Source organism: Scyliorhinus torazame, chromosome 7 (genome assembly GCF_047496885.1).
Source record: "Scyliorhinus torazame isolate Kashiwa2021f chromosome 7, sScyTor2.1, whole genome shotgun sequence".
Taxonomy (NCBI): Eukaryota; Metazoa; Chordata; class Chondrichthyes; order Carcharhiniformes; family Scyliorhinidae; genus Scyliorhinus; species Scyliorhinus torazame.
In genome coordinates, this window is record NC_092713.1 from 301,589,081 (window position 1) to 301,608,496 (window position 19,416).

General features: G+C 51.4%; 1 protein-coding gene across 1 annotated transcript in view; it reads right to left on the reverse strand.

Annotated features, from left to right (window-relative positions):
- The window catches only part of cyfip2 (cytoplasmic FMR1 interacting protein 2), a 183,725-nt gene that overhangs the window by 49,487 nt on the left and 114,822 nt on the right, over positions 1-19,416 (reverse strand). The window contains exons 16-20 of the mRNA XM_072512939.1: positions 18,797-18,953; positions 15,444-15,540; positions 14,031-14,107; positions 12,595-12,703; positions 5,658-5,777 (exon numbers count right to left, since the gene is read on the reverse strand). Of these exons, the coding sequence (XP_072369040.1) occupies positions 5,658-5,777; positions 12,595-12,703; positions 14,031-14,107; positions 15,444-15,540; positions 18,797-18,953 (560 nt within the window). The remainder of the gene's footprint in view (positions 1-5,657; positions 5,778-12,594; positions 12,704-14,030; positions 14,108-15,443; positions 15,541-18,796; positions 18,954-19,416) is intronic.

Sequence of the window (19,416 nt, forward strand, 5' to 3'; positions counted from 1 at the left end):
ACCGAGATGGATCATCCACTCGGCACTTCTGGCTGAAGTTTGTTGCGAATGCCTCAGCCTCGTCAGTTGCACAGACGAGCTGGGCTCCTCATCACTGAAGATGGGGACATTTGTGGAGCCTCCTCCTCCAGTGAGTGGTCTGATTGTCCACCACCATTCACGACTGGATTGTGGCAGGACTGCAGAGCTTAGATCTGATCCATTGGTTGTGGGATCACGTAGCTCCGTCTATTACTTGCTGTTTGGCACACAAGTAGCTTCACGAGGTTGACCCACTTATGCCTGGTATTGCTCCTGGCACGCTCTCCTGCACTCTTCATTGAACCAGGGTTGATCCCCTGGCTTGCTGGTGTTGGTGGGAAAATTCTGTATCTCACATTATATTCAATTCTGTTCTCACATTCTATGGCTGTGGGGCATGTTGGTGTGAAACCTGCTGGTTGCATTATAGCCAATTGTTGCAGATTGTAGCTAACTTCGTAGCCCGATGTGCTTTCTGTGTTTGGTACTAAAGACAGTCGTGTGCAAAACAAATGACTCATCGCCAGATGCTGACCCAAAGACTATGACAGACTTTGCCCAAGGTCTAAATGCCTTAAGATAACTCTGTTTTGCCCAGCTAGCTACGAGCTGGGAACTTAACAACAACAGGAAGAGGCAATAGAATACAACCTAATAACCATTTATGGCATGGACTGAGATAATGGAGGACTAATTGGTTGCATGTAATGATTGTGACGCGAATAAAGGTGATTGGCTGGATGTAAATGAGATTACGAACTGATTTCGCTTCTGTATCTGTATATTAACCCATGCCAGCCTTAGCTCAAGTGGGATAAGGTGCTGCGGAGCCCCCAGATCTTGTCTCCCAGAATTCTGACATAATAAACTGCTTTTTTTAAACTTCTACTCAGGCCTTTGTGTGAATATTTTCACCCCTAACATTGGTAATGGTCGAGTGGGGGATAGGCCGGGCTGTGAGGTTGCAGATCGTGGTTGGACACAATTCCGCTGCTGCTGATGGCCCTCAGCGCCTCCTGGATGCCCAGTCTGGAGTTGCTAGATCTGTTCGATGACTATCCCCTTTAGCACGGTGGAATGCCACACAACACGCTGGAGGGTATCCTCAATGTAAAGACCTGATTTTGTCTCCACAAGGATTGACCAGTGATCACTCCACATGGCACCGTCCGGGACAGATGACCCAGGTTGGTGAGGACGAGGTCAAGTGTGTTTTTCTCTCTTGTTGGTTCCCTCACGACCTGCTGTAGTCCCAGTCTAACAGCCAAGTCATTGAGGACCCAGTCAGTTTGGTCTGTGATGGTGCTACTGAGCCACTCTTGGCGATGGGCACTGAAATCTCCACACCTAAGAGTGCACGCTGTGCCCTTGCCACCCTCTGTTTTCTCAGGGTGGCGTTCAACATGGAGGAGTATTGATTGATCAGCTGAGGGGTGACGGGATGTGGTAATCAGCAAGAGGTTTCCTTGCCCATATTTGACTTGGTGTCTTGAGACTTAATGGGGTCCAGAGTCATGTTGAGGACTCCCAGGGTGACTCCCTCTGACTGGGTACCACTGTGATGTCACCGCTGCTGGGCGTGTCCTCCAGGTGGGACAACCATGCAGCCAATTTTTTTAAATCATTTGCCAACTTCTCAATCACGGCCTTTAATTCAGTCCAAATTATTGAATTAAGTTACAAAAATCAAAGGAGCCAATACTGTGCCCTGCAGAACTCTCTCTGGAATGGGTGATCGCTTTGCTGAGCACCTTCGGTCTGTGCGCATTCAGGACCCTGGCCTTCCCGTTGCTTGCCATTTTAACAAAAGACCCTGCTCCCGTGCCCACATGTCTGTTCTTGGCCTGCTGCAATGTTCCAGTGAAGCTCAACGCAAACTGGAGGAACGACATCTCATCTTCCGGTTAGGCACGCTACAGCCTTCCGGTCTTAACATCGAATTCAACAACTTCAGATGATTAGCTCTACCCCACCTTGACCCATTTGTTTTCGTCCCATTTCATTTTAACTGTCTTTTAACATTTCTTTCTTTCTTTCTTGTCTTTCTTTATATATATTTAACTTCCCCACCCATCTTATCCACCTTTCCTAAAAGCAAATTTACTGCGGATGGTGGAATCTGAAACGAAAGGGAAAATGCTGGAAAATCTCAGCAAGCCTGGCAGCATCTGTAGGGAGAGAAAAGAGCGAATGTTTCGTCGCTTAACGTAGCTGTCCGCTTTGACAAAGAGTCATCGGACTCGAAACGTTAGCTCTTTTCTCTCCCTACAGATGCTGCCAGGCTTGCTGAGATTTTCCAGTATTTTCTCTTTCGTTATCCACCTTTCCTTACCCTTTCTCCCCTTTGCTTCCCCCTTCCCCTCCCCCCACATCCACATCTGTCACAGTTTACCCTCTGATGTTAGTTTCCTTGCAGTTCGGCCTTTCACATCTTTTGTTCTCTCTGGGGACTGCCATTAGCACTCTTTCCCCTCGGTTTCTGTGGCCATTAGCACCCGGTTTCCCTGGGTTTCTGTGGCTATGACTCATCTTTCATTCTCACTCCACAGTGTAAATAATCCCCACATTCTCTGACTGTTAGCTTTGACTAGGGAAGGGGCGGTACTGGACCTGGTATTGGGGAATGAGCCCGGCCAGGTGGTAGATGTTTCAGTAGGGGAGCATTTCGGTAACAGTGACCACAATTCAGTAAGTTTTAAAGTACTGGTGGACAAGGATAAGAGTGGTCCGAGGATGAATGTGCTAAATTGGGGGAAGGGTAATTATAACAATATTAGGCGGGAACTGAAGAACATAGATTGGGGGCGGATGTTTGAGGGCAAATCAACATCTGACATGTGGGAGGCTTTCAAGTGGCAGTTGAAAGGAATACAGGACCGGCATGTTCCTGTGAGGAAGAAGGATAAATACGGCAATTTTCGGGAACCTTGGATGACGAGTGATATTGTAGGCCTCGTCAAAAAGAAAAAGGAGGCATTTGTCAGGGCTAAAAGGCTGGGAACAGACGAAGCCTGCGTGGAATATAAGGAAAGTAGGAAGGAACTTAAGCAAGGAGTCAGGAGGGCTAGAAGGGGTCACGAAAAGTCATTGGCAAATAGGGTTAACGAAAATCCCAAGGCTTTTTACACGTACATAAAAAGCAAGAGGGTAGCCAGGGAAAGGGTTGGCCCACTGAAGGATAGGCAAGGGAATCTATGTGTGGAGCCAGAGGAAATGGGCGAGGTACTAAATGAATACTTTGCATCAGTATTCACCAAAGAGAAGGAATTGGTAGATGTTGAGTCTGGAGAAGGGGGTGTAGATAGCCTGGGTCACATTGTGATCCAAAAAGACGAGGTGTTGGGTGTCTTAAAAAATATTAAGGTGGATAAGTCCCCAGGGCCTGATGGGATCTACCCCAGAATACTGAAGGAGGCTGGAGAGGAAATTGCTGAGGCCTTGACAGAAATCTTTGGATCCTCGCTGTCTTCAGGGGATGTCCCGGAGGACTGGAGAATAGCCAATGTTGTACCTCTGTTTAAGAAGGGTAGCAAGGATAATCCCGGGAACTACAGGCCGGTGAGCCTTACTTCAGTGGTAGGGAAATTACTGGAGAGAATTCTTCGAGACAGGATCTACTCCCATTTGGAAGCAAATGGACGTATTAGTGAGAAGCAGCACGGTTTTGTGAAGGGGAGGTCGTGTCTCACTAACTTGATAGAGTTTTTCGAGGAGGTCACTAAGATGATTGATGCAGGTAGGGCAGTGGATGTTGTCTATATGGACTTCAGTAAGGCCTTTGACAAGGTCCCTCATGATAGACTAGTACAAAAGGTGAAGTCACACGGGATCAGGGGTGAGCTGGCAAGGTGGCTACAGAACTGGCTAGGCCATAGAAGGCAGAGGGTAGCAATGGAGGGATGCTTTTCTAATTGGAGGGCTGTGACCAGTGGTGTTCCACAGGGATCAGCGCTGGGACCTTTGCTCTTTGTAGTATATATAAATGATTTGGAGGAAAATGTAACTGGTCTGATTAGTAAGTTTGCAGACGACACAAAGGTTGGTGGAATTGCGGATAGCGATGAGGACTGTCGGAGGATACAGCAGGATTTAGATTGTCTGGAGACTTGGGCGGAGAGATGGCAGATGGAGTTTAATCCGGACAAATGTGAGGTAATGCATTTTGGAAGGTCTAATGCAGGTAGGGAATATACAGTGAATGGTAGAACCCTCAAGAGTATTGAAAGTCAAAGAGATCTAGGAGTACAGGTCCACAGGTCATTGAAAGGGGCAACACAGGTGGAGAAGGTAGTCAAGAAGGCATACGGCATGCTTGCCTTCATTGGCCGGGGCATTGAGTATAAGAATTGGCAAGTCATGTTGCAGCTGTATAGAACCTTAGTTAGGCCACACTTGGAATATAGTGTTCAATTCTGGTCGCCACACTACCAGAAGGATGTGGAGGCTTTAGAGAGGGTGCAGAAGAGAGTTACCAGAATGTTGTCTGGTATGGAGGGCATTAGCTATGAGGAGCGGTTGAATAAACTCGGTTTGTTCTCACTGGAACGAAGGAGGTTGAGGGGAGACCTGATAGAGGTATACAAAATTATGAGGGGCATAGACAGAGTGGATAGTCAGAAGCTTTTCCCCAGGGTAGAGGGGTCAATTACTAGGGGGCATAGGTTTAAGGTGAGAGGGGCAAGGTTTAGAGTAGATGTACGAGGCAAGTTTTTTACGCAGAGGGTAGTGGGTGCCTGGAACTCACTACCGGAGGAGGTGGTGGAAGCAGGGACGATAGTGACATTTAAGGGGCAGCTTGACAAATACATGAATAGGATGGGAATAGAAGGATACGGACCCAGGAAGTGTAGAAGATTGTAGTTTAGTCGGGCAACATGGTCGGCACGGGCTTGGAGGGCCGAAGGGCCTGTTCCTGTGCTGTACATTTCTTTGTTCTTTGTTATTTGTTCTTTGACACAGGGTCACCTGGACTCGGAACGTTAGCTCTTTTCAATCCCTACAGATGCTGCCAGACCTGCTGAGATTTTCCAGCATTTTCTCTTTGGTCTCTCTGGAATTTGCTTTCCGGTTGCCCACTTGAGCAATCACAAGCAAGCCCAGGTTTGTTTCCATCCACACACAGATCAGACTTGGAGCAGGAGGAGGAGGATCCCGGGCTGATGATCCATGGGGCAGGGCTTTGGGACCCACTGATCCTGTCCAACCAGCTGATTCAGACGGGGGGGGAGAGAAGCTGGCATACTTTAGCGACCAAATTCTGCACTGACTCTCCCGACAGTGCTCAAACACCGAGACAGTCGACGCAATCATGTCATTATACAGCGCAGAAGGTGGCCATTTGGCCAACCCCTCCTGTGCCAGCTCTTTGGAACGGCCATCTAAATAGTCCCACTGCCCGGCTGCTGCTTATCCGCAAGGCTCGTGAGAAGTGTTCAAGCGCTGAAGGCAAATCTCTTTGCTTCATGTTGAAAGCTCACGGAATTAAACTTATCAACGGCTCGGTCAGAAAGTAGCTTCCTTCAAAAAAAATGCTGACTTTTCTGTATCACTTTCAGGGTCTGGTTCTATTCACCATAACACCGGAACACATCATCACCCAAAGCAATCTCCCAGCTCTCTGACGCTGGTGGTCTTACCACAACAGATGTCAAATCCTCACTCTCGAACCTGCTGATGGCGTGATCCAGTGACTTGTACATAGCAGCTGAAATTCGCTGAGTGATGAGTCTGTTTAGGTCGATGGACCTCCCCAGGAGCTGAGAAAAAATAAATAAAACAATTGACGGTTAAACTCGACAAACCAGGCCATCAAAATCTTTGTCCCTCATCTTTCCAAAGGATCGGTGTGTAAGACACAGCGCCACTTGGAGATGATTCACCTCGGAACCCCATGTGATCACTGGACTGGTCCCAGCTGCTCCGACAGGGCCTGCGACAGAGCCTGCGACAGAGCCTCCGACAGAGCCTGCGACAGAGCCTGCGACAGAGCCTGCGACAGTGCCTGCGACAGTGCCTGCGACAGTGCCTGCGACAGAGCCTGCGACAGAGCCTGCGACAGTGCCTGCGACAGAGCCTGCGACAGAGCCTGCGACAGAGCCTCCGACAGTGCCTGCGACAGAGCCTGCGGCAGAGCCTGCGGCAGTGCCTGCGACAGAGCCTCCGACAGAGCCTGCGACAGAGCCTGCGACAGAGCCTGCGACAGAGCCTCCGACAGTGCCTGCGACAGGGCCTCCGACAGAGCCTGCGACAGAGCCTGCGACAGTGCCTCCGACAGAGCCTGCGACAGTGCCTGCGACAGTGCCTGCGACAGAGCCTGCGACAGAGCCTGCGACAGAGCCTCCGACAGTGCCTCCGACAGTGCCTCCGACAGTGCCTCCGACAGTGCCTCCGACAGTGCCTCCGACAGTGCCTCCGACAGAGCCTGCGACAGTGCCTCCGACAGAGCCTGCGACAGTGCCTGCGACAGTGCCTGCGACAGTGCCTGCGACAGTGCCTGCGACAGTGCCTGCGACAGAGCCTGCGACAGAGCCTGCGACAGTGCCTCCGACAGTGCCTGCGACAGAGCCTGCGACAGAGCCTGCGACAGGGCCTCCGACAGGGCCTGCGACAGGGCCTCCGACAGAGCCTGCGACAGAGCCTGCGACAGAGCCTGCGACAGTGCCTGCGACAGTGCCTGCGACAGTGCCTGCGACAGAGCCTGCGACAGAGCCTGCGACAGTGCCTGCGACAGAGCCTGCGACAGAGCCTGCGACAGAGCCTCCGACAGTGCCTGCGACAGAGCCTGCGACAGAGCCTGCGGCAGTGCCTGCGACAGAGCCTCCGACAGAGCCTGCGACAGAGCCTGCGACAGAGCCTGCGACAGAGCCTCCGACAGTGCCTGCGACAGGGCCTCCGACAGAGCCTGCGACAGAGCCTGCGACAGTGCCTCCGACAGAGCCTGCGACAGTGCCTGCGACAGTGCCTGCGACAGAGCCTGCGACAGAGCCTGCGACAGTGCCTGCGACAGAGCCTCCGACAGAGCCTCCGACAGAGCCTGCGACAGAGCCTGCGACAGAGCCTGCGACAGTGCCTGCGACAGAGCCTGCGACAGAGCCTGCGACAGAGCCTCCGACAGAGCCTCCGACAGAGCCTCCGACAGAGCCTCCGACAGAGCCTGCGACAGAGCCTGCGACAGAGCCTGCGACAGAGCCTGCGACAGAGCCTGCGACAGAGCCTGCGACAGTGCCTGCGACAGAGCCTGCGACAGAGCCTGCGACAGAGCCTGCGACAGTGCCTCCGACAGAGCCTGCGACAGAGCCTGTGGAGTTTTATGAATTATTTGTAAAAAAAATTTAGAGTACCCAATTCATTTTTCCCCAATTAAGGGACAATTTAGCGTGACCAATCCACCTCCCCTGCACATCTTTTGGGTTGTGGGGGCGAAACCCATGCAAACACGGGGAGAATGTGCAAACTCCACACGGAGTGACCCAGAGCCAGGATCGAACCTGGGACCTCGGCACCGTGAGGCAGCAGGGCTAACCCACTGCGCCACTGTGCTGCCCTGAGTTTTAGGGATTAAGGCACAAATGGTAAAGGTTCAAAAGAGAAGATGAGGGTGAGCTTCGCACTCACATTCTAAAAAGGTAGGCTCATGGAAGAAAGGCCATTGAGAGGAATCTCTGAGACAAGTACTTCAGCTAAGAAAAGACCAGTAGGAAAAGCAGTGGGGGTGATTCTCCGGGGCTGTTACCCCGAGCCGGGATTCCCGCTGGCCCATTGAATCGGGTGTGAGGCCCAAAACAGGATTCCTGTTGGGCGTCAAACCTGTCGTGAGACTCCCGGCCTGTTCCCCTTGGCAAGGTTAGGTTCTCTACCTGAAACGGCGGAAACCTCACCACAACTCATTAGCATCCATTTCAATCTCGTCAGCGAGGTTGGAATGGAATGTTGCAGCCTCCCGTGAAGCTCCCGCACCTCCCAGCTGAAAGACCCACGGGCACCAATCAGTGCTGGCCCTTAAAAGCAGGGACCAGGTGCTGTGCACTCTGAAGGAGAGCAAGGGGATGAGTATCCTCTCTGCACTTACCTCCAGGGGGAGTGGGGGTGGGGTGGCTTGGGCTGGGCTAGAGGGGTCAGGCCCGGTGTCTTCCCCGGGATGGGGGGTCACATGGCAAGTCTTCCCTCTGTAGCCTTGAAAATCTTTAAATTCTCTCACAGTATGTCAATTTCAATGCTCTGGCGGGTTAGGGTAAAAGTCTTCCCTTTGATGTGCTGCAAAGCTTTGAAGTGCTTTTTTCACATTCTACTTCATTGCCCTTTAACTTTTTCAAGCCTCTGGGCTTGCTGAGAAGCCTAAAAGCTTTGAACTGCATTGTTTACATTCAATCTCATGGTCCATTACATTTTACAATCCTCTTGATTGATAGGTCCAGCTATTTCAAAGGTGAATTAGCTTTGCTTGTTTTTATTGCTCTTCACGGTCCATTAACCCTGAAGTGCTTCCTCTTTTAAGCAGGTGTTCGTTCTAACTGCAGTTTTTTCCAGAGGTGTTTTCATTGTTCTGAAGAGCTTCCTAGAAAGACCAGGTACTGTCTGGGTGTTTTTTTTATGCTGGGGTTTCCTCTCTTCTAAGATCCTTCCTTGAAAGGCTAGGTGCTCTGTCTGAGCGCGTCCTCCTGGCACCCTGGCAGTGCCAACCTGACAGCGCCAGCTGACACAGGGCAGTGCCAGGTTGGCACTGCTAGGGTGCCAGGGGGCAGTACTCAGACACAGCACCTGGTATTTCGAGGAAGGATTTCAGCACAAAGAAACAGCCTCTTAAAAGGTTTTCAAGGCTAAAGAGGGAAGAGTTTTACCTTCATCTGACAGATCATTGATAGCTGGGAGAGACATCAAAGGTTTGAAGACTATAGAAGACGATGTGCCATGAGACCCCCATCCCGGGAAAACCCCACGCCAAGCACCCCCACCTCTAATGAAGGACCCGCCTTGGCACCTTGGTAGTAAGTGTAGTGATGATACGCAGCCCCATGCTCCCCCCTTAGACTCCATAGCACCAAGTTGGCAGTGTCAAGGAGATGGGGGGGGGGGGGCTGAAAGGGGAATGGGTGAGATGGGGGCCCTGAGGGGGACATTTGGTGAGTCTGTAACCAGGTGGAGTAGCCTTAACAACGGTTTGGGGGAGGGGTCCTTATCAGTGATTGGAGGAAGGGGGGCTTTGCCAGCAATTGGGGGGGTCATTGGCAGCGATTGGGGGGGGGGGGTCATTGCCACTATTGGGGGAAGGGGGGCTTTGCCAGTGATTGGGGGGTGCGTCGTTGCCAGCGATTGGAGGGGTGGGATATTGCCAGTGATTGGGGAGCTTGGAGGATTATTGCCAGTGATTGGGGGATGGGTCATTGCCAGCAATTGGGGGGGGGGGGGGGGGGAGGTGGGTTGTTGCCAGCGATGGGGGGGGGGGGGGGTCGTTGCCAGCGATTGGGGGGGTTGGGTCGTTGCCAACGATTGGGGGGGGGGGGTCGTTGCCAGCGATTGGGGGGGTGGGTCATTGCCAGCGATTGGGGGAAGGGGGGCTTTGCCAGCGATTGGGGGGTGGGTCATTGCCAGCGATTGGGGGAAGGGGGTCATTGCCAGCGATTGGGGGGGTGGGTCTTTGCCAGCGATTGGGGGAAGGGGGGCTTTGCCAGCGATTGGGGGGGTGGGTCGTTGCCAGCGATTGGGGGAAGCGGGGCTTTGCCAGCGATTGGGGGGTTGGGTCATTGCCAGCGATTGGGGGAAGGGGGGCTTTGCCAGCGATTGGGGGGGTGGGTCATTGCCAGCGATTGGGGGAAGGGGGGCTTTGCCAGCGATTGGCGGGTGGGTCATTGCCAGCGATTGGGGGAAGGGGGTCATTGCCAGCGATTGGGGGGGTGGGTCTTTGCCAGCGATTGGGGGAAGCGGGGCTTTGCCAGCGATTGGGGGGGTGGGTCTTTGCCAGCGATTGGGGGGGTGGGTCTTTGCCAGCGATTGGGGGGGTGGGTCGTTGCCAGCGATTGGGGGGGGGGTCATTGCCAGCGATTGGGGGGGTGGGTCATTGCCAGCGATTGGGGGGGTGGGTCATTGCCAGCGATTGAGGGGGGCTCATTGCCAGCGATTGGGGGGGTGGGTCATTGCCAGCGATTGGGGGAAGGGGGTCATTGCCAGCGATTGGGGGGGTCATTGCCAACGATTGGAGGGGTGGGTCATTGTCAGTGATTGGGGGGGGGTCATTGCCAGCGATTGGAGGAAGGGGGACTTTGCCAGCGATTGGGGGGGGTCATTGCCAGCGATTGGAGGAAGGGGGACTTTGCCAGCGATTGGGGGGGGTCATTGCCAGCGATTGGGGGGGGGGTCATTGTCAGTGATTGGGGGGGGGTCATTGCCAGCGATTGGGGGGGGGGGGGTCATTGTCAGTGATTGGGGGGGGGGTCATTGCCAGCGATTGGGGGGGGGTCATTGCCAGCGATTGGGGGGGGGGGGTCATTGTCAGCGATTGGGGTGGGTGGGTCGTTGCCAGTGATTGGGGGAAGGGGGGCTTTGCCAGCGATTGGGGGAAAGGGGGCTTTGCCAGCGATTGGGGGAAGGGGGTCATTGCCAGCGATTGGGGGGGGTGGTCATTGCCAGCGATTGGGGGGTTGGGTCATTGCCAGCGATTGGGGGAAGGGGGGCTTTGCCAGCGATTGGGGGGGTGGGTCGTTGCCAGTGATTGGGGGAAGGGGGGCTTTGCCAGCGATTGGGGGAAGGGGGTCATTGCCAGCGATTGGGGGAAGGGGGTCATTGCCAGCGATTGGGGGAAGGGGGTCATTGCCAGCGATTGGGGGAAGGGGGTCATTGCCAGCGATTGGGGGGGTGGGTCATTGCCAGCGATTGGGGGAAGCGGGGCTTTGCCAGCGATTGGGGGGTTGGGTCATTGCCAGCGATTGGGGGAAGGGGGGCTTTGCCAGCGATTGGGGGGGTGGGTTGTTGCCAGCGATTGGGGGAGGGGGTCATTGCCAGCGAATGGGGGAGGGGGTCATTGCCAGCGATTGGGGGGGTGGGTTGTTGCCAGCGATTGGGGGGGTGGGTTGTTGCCAGCGATTGGAGGAAGGGGGACTTTGCCAGCGATTGGAGGGGTGGCTCACTGCCAGCGATTAGGGGAAGGGGGGCTTTGCCAGCGATTGGGGGGGGGGGGTTGTTGCCAGCGATTTAGGGGGTGGGTCATTGCCAGCGATTGGGGGAGGGAGTCATTGCCAGCGATTGGGGGGGGGTTCATTGCCAGCGATTGGGGGAAGGGGGGTTTTGCCAGTGATTGGGGGGCTTGAAGGGTTATTGCCAGCAAATGGGGGGGTTGGTTATTGCCAGCAATTGGAGGGCTTACAGGGTTATTCTGAGATCGGCTGAGGATCCAGCCTTGCTGGCTTCCCTACGTCCCATGGGGTGAATCTTCCTGGCTCCAACAAAATTTCTAAGTGTGGATGGATTGCACTCTGGATCACACCGATCCACTGGCGGGAATTGCTCCACATTTCCCGCAGGAGACCACACTTGGAAAATTTTGGGGGAGAACTGTTCCCAAAATACCAGCAGCAGGATTCATCCTCGAAGCGGAGGGGAGTTGAGCTGGGCAGAGCTGGCCCAAGATCACAGCCACACACAGCAGGAAGCTGTCTTCACTCCGAACGAGCCATTGCCTGGGGAGCCCGATTTGAACCAGTAGTTGTTGCTCTTCTAAACCAGAAGCAATTCCCAAAAGGAATATCGGTGCCGAGTGTGGTAACTATTGCTGGATTTTGATTATAGTGTTAAAGCCAATGGGATGTTGTTTGGCAAGCTTTAGATCGGAGTTTAGAAAAAGAGAGAGATTTGTAACTGGATGTAGCGATTATTGTAGTTAAGAATATGTTTTACTTGGTGTCTTTCTTTGTTGTGTGTTTTACTGTCATAAACATTTGTTTTATATAATTATTACAGCAAGACTGGAACATTGCTCACTGGTCTTCACATCTTTCCTCACATGATACCAAATTGCAAAAGAGTACAGTTAGGAACCGGCATTCCAAGTTTCCCTTTTGTGATTTGGAATACCCTCGCATCTGGGTTCACCTGGGTTCTTAACACCACCCTTACCTCGGTCTGGGCCTCCAGTCCCACAACCACGTGATTCACTCTTAACAGCCTTCTGAGGTGGCCAAGCTCTCATTTTGTATCAAACCGCTGCCATCGGTGGTTTGAAAAGACATCCCACTTCCACTTTCCCTGGAAAATTGAGGATGGGTAATAAATGTAGGCCGTGTCAGCCATACCCACTCATCCTGAGGACATCAGAACAGTCTCAGTCACGTGTCGCTCGGCTCTCCGCACCAGCTCTTCCTAGCAGCTGAGAGTGGATCGGAGTCTGGATCAGGAACCCTGGTCGAGTTTACCCCTTGCTTGGGTGCACATAGGTGGTTATCGCCATGCTGGCGGAGGTCACAGGTCAGGGACCAAGACTGAATGCCAGTTTATGGGTCTACGTTCTACAGCGAGTGGGGCACCTCCTTACCGAGCCACCCGGGCATCCTGCTCACTGGAGTGAAACCTCTCTGCACACAGTACCTGCACATGTCTTTGCTTCAGCAATGTCTCGTAGCGATTGGACGGTGGATAAGGGATGATGACGCCATAGTTCTTGCATTCTGCCCGAAATCTTTTATCTAACAATACACTTTGCAGGAGAGACAGAAAAAAATAATGTCAGTACTTTGCAACTTCATCAGTGTCTATAGATGTTACAGATATGAGGTGGTTCCAAAACCCAATTCCAAACAAAGCTTAAGAGGCCATAACAGGGGCGACAAAAAGGGGCATTAATACAAGTAGACAGGAAATAGGGGCAGGAGTAGGCCATTCGGCCCCTCGAGCCTGTTCCACCATTCATTAAGATCACGGCTGATCTGATTTGGGCCTGAACCTCACCTTCACTGCCTTACCAGCCTCCCATGCCCCCACCACCACCCCCACTCCCCCTTGACTTGACCCACCCTAATTCTCCATCATTCAAGAATCTGTCTAACTCAGTCTTGAATATATTCAAAGACCCAGAAGAGAATTCCGAAGACGAACGCCCTTCCGGGAGAAGGCATACCTCCTCATCTCCTTCGTGAAAGGGCGACCCCTTATTCTGAAATTGTGGCCCGAGTTGGAGATTTCCCAGGATGCTAACTTTAAGGTTAGCATGAGAAGCAGAAAAGGGAACTGGTAATTACAACAGAAGTGTGAAGTGATTAACTTTAATTGGGAGAATCAGGAGGGGCGCAATAAACTACAGGGTATAATTTGCAAAGGGGTGCACAGACAGAGAGGCCCGAGGGCTGTATGCTCACAAAACCTTCAAGGTGGCAAAACAAGTTGGGGCGATGCGAAAAAGCAGATGGACTCCTGGTCTTTCGAAGCAGAGACATGGAGTACGAAACCACGGATGTCAAGCTAGGTAAACAGGTGAGATCTCAGCTGGAACAGTGTGCTCACTTCAGGAAGGATGTCAAGCGAGCAGAAGAGATTTACCATAATGGCGCCGGGGATTTCAGTTACATGGGAGAGACTGGCTCTTCTTTCATTAGAGCAGACAAGGGTGCGAGAAGGTTCTACAGAGGGGATTAAAACGCTGACGAGATTTGATAAGAATAAATATGGAGTGGCAGGAGGGTCACTAACCAGAGGACCCAGATTTAAGGTGATTGGTTAAAAAAAATAAGAGGCAGAAAGAGAGCGAATGTTTGCGATTTGGAACACACTTTGCGGAAGAGCGGTGGGAGCAGATTCAGTCATGACTTTCAGAAGTGAATTTGATAAATATTTGATGGGGAGAAGAGCAGCAGAGTTAAAGAACAGGAGGGGGGAGTAATTGGACAGATCTACCCTCATGAACCAGGGCAAGCACAATGGGCAGAATGGCCTCCTTCTGTGCTGTGCAACTCTACGAACATGGAATGCAATGTCGCAAATGTCTACGCAATGGGTCATGACAATTCGGGAAGAGGTTCGTACTCTACCTGCCGGCCATGGCCTTGTAATAAGCAAAGATTTGATCTGCCAACTTGTAAACAAACTGGTCAAAGCAGAGGTTCACCTGGAAAACAAATGAATAAAGTTAGGAGCTGGAACTGTTTACACTGTGATTCCCCCCTCAATAACCGGAGGTACTGGGCAGTGTCAGAAAGTGCCTGCTGTGACAATGACATTGTTAAGCTAATTCAAAAAAGAGAAAATGCTGGAAAATCTCAGCAGGTCTGGCAGCATCTGTAGGGAGAGAAAAGAGCTAACGTTTCGAGTCCAGATCACCCTTTGTCAAAGCTAAAAGACATAGAAAGTGGGAGATTTTTATACTGTGGGGTGAGGGAATGAAAGATGAGTCATAGCCACAGAAACCAAGGGAATAGAGGGCTAATGGCAATCCCCAGGGAGAATAAAACGTGTGACAGGCCAAACAGCAGAGAAACTAAAACCAGAGGGTAAGTTGTGACGGATGGAGGGAGGGAAGGGGGAACCAAAGGCGGGAAAAGGTAAGGAGAGAGGGGAGAAGATAGGGAGGGAATGTATTAGAAAGACAAGAAAGAAAGAAAATGTAAAAGACAGTTAAAATGAAATGGGATGAAAACAAATGGGTCGAGGTGGGGTAGAGCTGATCATCTGAAGTTGTTGAATTCGATGTTGAGACTGGAAGGCTGTAGCGTGCCTAACCAGAAGATGAGATGTTGTTCCTCCAGTTTGCGTTGAGCTTCACTGGAACATTGCAGCAGGCCAAGAACAGACATGTGGGCACGGGAGCAGGGTCTTGTGTTAAAACGGCAAGCAACGGGAAGGTCAGGGTCCTGAATGCGCACAGACCGAAGGTGCTCAGCAAAGCGATCACCCAGTCTGTGTTTGGTCTCTCCAAAATAGAGGAGGCCACATTGGGAGCAGAGAATGCAATAGACTTTAATCAGGCAATTTTTAAGCTAATTGCCTGATTAAAGACAGGTAATTGTTATTGTCTCAACCTTCAAAAGAGTATAAATGGACACAGCTGGAACAGTTGGGGTGGGGTAATTATATGGAGATTGTACCGCCACTGAGTTGGAAGCAGAATAAACTTGCTGAAGGTAAAAGATAGCTGCTGTATTATTCTTCTATCATATACTAACAGTAAGCATTGACACACATTCCCAATATTGACGCAGGACGGAAGGCCCACGGGTGCGTGTCAGATACCTTCCGATGAATCACTAGGCAACTCAGGCTCCCGGTCTCCTCAGTGATCAGGCGACACTGAGGCTAAGTGGGGCGCTGCACTGCCGCTGAGCTCTGCGAACTCAGGACACACTCAGCTAGCAAAGCTGGGGCCTTCCCGGTCAGCGTGGCTCACAGCACCCCCCCGAGCAGGCTTTACACAGAGGAGAAAGCTTAAAGTGGGAAAGTGCACTCACCTCTGCTTCGATCTCATCATACAGGAATTGCTTCTTGAACTTTGTCAGGGTGTAGTACGCACTGTCATTGTACAGGTCCAGTGGGTACAAAACATATCTAGAAACGTGAAAGTCAACGAAAGAATTAGAAATGCCTGTTCTGATTATAATCTGATCATTTTCCGCAGCAACAATGAAGAGTTTCTTGTTAATATTGGCAAGGAACCAATTTATTTCGGTCTAAACCTGATTCAATTCTAACCGTATTCGTTAGGATGTCAAATCCATAGGTCATCCTGTTACAGATTCAACCACACCCAACGCGCATATTCACAGAATCGTAGAATTTGCAGGGCAGAAGGAGGCCATTCGGCCCATCGAGTCTGCACCTGCCCTTGAAAGAGCGCCTCCATCCTATCCCCGTAACCCCACAAATGAATTCTAGTGATAGTCTGGAATCAACCAGACTCCGCACAGGCAGTCACCCAAGCCAGGAATCGAACCTGGGACCCAGGAGCTGTGAAGCAACGGTGCTAATCACTGTGCTACCGTGCCGCATGTGAGTCACACTGACCTTTAAGGCCCCAGCTTTGTAGCTTCTTGAGCGACGCCTTCTTCAAAGTTTCACATACACCCGGGGATGGATCCAACAAAGGCATGGGTTTTGACGATGGGGCAGCTGGGACTGCACACAACAATCTGACTGTGTTATAACCAAGGTTTGTACGAACCGAGTATTTCCCCTTTGCTCCATCCCTGTGCTTATAAAACCCAGAATGCCAGTGCCCTTTTTATGCCCCTCTTTCTGACTGTCGGAGATGCCCTTTTATGGGTGAGATGCCAAATTGTGATCCCATCTGCCCTCTCGGGTGGGTGTGATAGATTCCCCGGTCACAAGTTTCGGTCAGGCCCATATTTCCACATCCGTCAACATCAGTAAAATCAGATTATCTGCTCGTTTATCACATTGCTGCTTTGTGGGATCTTGGCTGTGTGCAAACTACCCGTCACGTTTCAGAAATTAAAATAGTGACCACACTCTCAAAGTACTTTCTTGGCTGCAAAGCATTTCTGGATGTCCGAAGGGTGCGAAAGGGGCTATGTAAACGCAATTTGTCCTTTAGCGAAGGCAAGGTGGAATTTGTTTCTTTTTTTTCCAATTAAGGGGCAATTGAGCGCGGCCAATCCACCCAGCCTGCACATCTTGGGGTTGTGGGGGCGAGACCCACGCAGACACGGGGAGAGTGTGCAAACTCCACACAGGCAGTGACCCGGGGCCTGGATCGAACCCGGGACCTCAGCGCCGTGAGGCAGCAGTGCTAACCACTGCGCCGCCCGCATGGAACTTGCTTCTGTTTGGCTTCGTGACAATCTATGTTATCCTCAGGCAATTGTGACCCTCACCCTCTAACTGCCTCCCGCTCGCTTCACATAGTGCTTGGTCCTCATTCAGCTCGAAGGGAGCCATTGCTGCCTCCCTCCGGGTTTGATGTCCGACCGTCTCGGCGAGTGGAGTTTGGACCTCCAGCTTGGAATTCCAAGCTGCAATCCAGCGGAATACTCACTCAGAGCTGGTGTGGACGCCTCCCCCCCACCCTCATCATTTGGTGTTGTGAAAACCCATAAAACCTCACCACCCCCCAGATGGGACTCTTTCCTGCTGTAGGATAGAACAAAAACGTTCACGGCCATGTGGCGGCCTGTTAGATTGTTAATCCTCCCACTGTTCTTCCAAACCTATGACCTCTACCACCCAGAAGGACAAGGGCAGGAGATACGTTCATTTCGGAAGCAAAAACAGGAAGGCAGATTACTCCCTGAATGGTTGTAAATTGGGAGAGGGGAGTGTGCAGCGGGACCTGGGTGTCCTTATGCACCAGTCGCTGAAGGTAAGCATGCAGGTGCAACAGGCGGGAAAGAAGGCTAATAGTATGTTGGCCTTCATTGTGAGAGGTTTCGAGTACAGAAGCAGGGATGTGTTGCTGCAATTATACAGGGCCTTGGTGAGGCCACACTTGGAGTATTGTGTGCTGTTTTGGTCTCCTTTTCTGAGGAAGGATGTTCTTGCTCTCGAGGGAGCGCAGCGAAGGTTCACCAGACTGATTCCAGGGATGGCGGGACTGTCATATGAGGAGAGATTGCCTAGGTTGAGATTGTTCTCGCTGGAGTTCAGAAGAATGAGGGGGGATCTCATAGAGACTTATAAAATTCTAACAGGACTGGACAGGGTAGATGCAGGGAAGATGTTCCCAATGGTGGGTGTGTCCAGAACCAGGGGTCACAGCCTAAGAATTCAGGGTAAACCATTTCGGACAGAGATAAGGAGACACTTCTTCACACAAAGAGTGGTGAGCCTGTGGAATTCATTATCACAGGAAGTAGTTGATGCTAAAACATTGAATATATTCACGAGGCGGCTAGATATAGCACTTGGGGAGAATGGGATCAAAGGCTATGGGGAGAAAGCAGGATTAGGCTATTGAGTTGGATGATCAGCCGTGATCGTGATGAATGGTGGAGCAGGCTCGAAGGGCCAAAAGGCCTCCTCCTGCTCCTATCTTCTATGTATCTATGTATACCTGGGAACCCCACCACCTGGAAGTTCCCCTCAAGTCACTCACCCTCCTGGCTTGGAACTATATCGGCCGTCGCTGGGCCACAATCCTGGAACTCCCTCCCTAACAGCATGGTGGGTGTACCTACACCACACAGACTGCAGCGGTTCAAGAAGACAACTCACCACCACCTTCTCAAGGGCAATTAGGGATGGGCAACGATTGCTGGCCTAGCCAGCGAGGTCTACATCCCATGAAAGAATGAATAAAACCACTTGAGTGTATTCTGAACCCGTTGCTGAATTAGTCCCAGGTTTCAAAGGGCCTAAAATTAGCTAAAGATTCAGAGAGAATCCTGCATCCCTACTCTCTCCTCAGTTCTTAAGCTACTTTGGCATTAACCCATCGTCCAATATTGTAATCACACTGGCTCACCTGACTCTTCGTTGAACTATTGGAGAAGAAACTGCTAATGTATTTTGAGTTCTGTTTGTGTGTAAGGAAAAGTTTACTTTAAGATAACGCTGCTAAATTGGCATGTTTTATACCTGGAAAACAGGCACAGCTCCTAGTTTGAATCTGTCCTTAAATTATGGGATGCTCAAAACTGCAGAGATTAGAGTTCTTGGTGAGACTAGAGCCCCCCCCCCCCCCCCCCCCCATTCCTCCATTCAGTGTTTTGAGTGTTTCCTTTACAATTCCATCAGAAACATTGAGGAGAGGTGTTGTTTGAAGCCATCGTGTGACAAAAAGCTGAGTTTCCATCACAAGGGTTGACAAGGGAAAGCAAAAGGGCAGAAGGTAGGAAGCAAACATTACTCCATCATGGATGGTTCTTTGGTCTCCAGGATGTGGTCAGTCAGGATCCACGGCATTGACATCTCAATGGGGAACTGGATCCGTCGGCCCATGGTCAGTTCCAGGAAGAACTCTCTGAACCACAGCTGGGACAGGTCGCAACACTGCTGGAGCGATTCTGAAACAAGGACAACCCATTAGAAATCAGTACATAGCAAGTATGCTTACCCAGCTGTATCTAACATCAATGAGAAGGACGTGACAGAGTCATAGATACATAGAGTACATGAGTAAAGAGTCTCCCAGCTCATCAATCCCTTTCCTTCCAAAACCCACGTACACTCTAAACCCAGTCATGCACTCATTTGCGGGCAGGTTGGTGAGGATGAGGTCCAGCATGTTTTTCCCTCACCACTGTCGCATACCCAGTTTACAAGCTAGGTCCTTTAAGATTTGGCCAGCGGTGGTGCTCCCGAGCCACTCTTGGTGTTGGACGTTGAAGTCCCCCACCCACCCTCAGGTGGTATTCAACAGTATGTGGTAATCAGCAGACCCACAAAAGACCCACTTACGCATTATCTCTAACCATATACACAACTTAATAAGATGGATTGTTTAACCTGAAGCCATGAGGCGTCAGG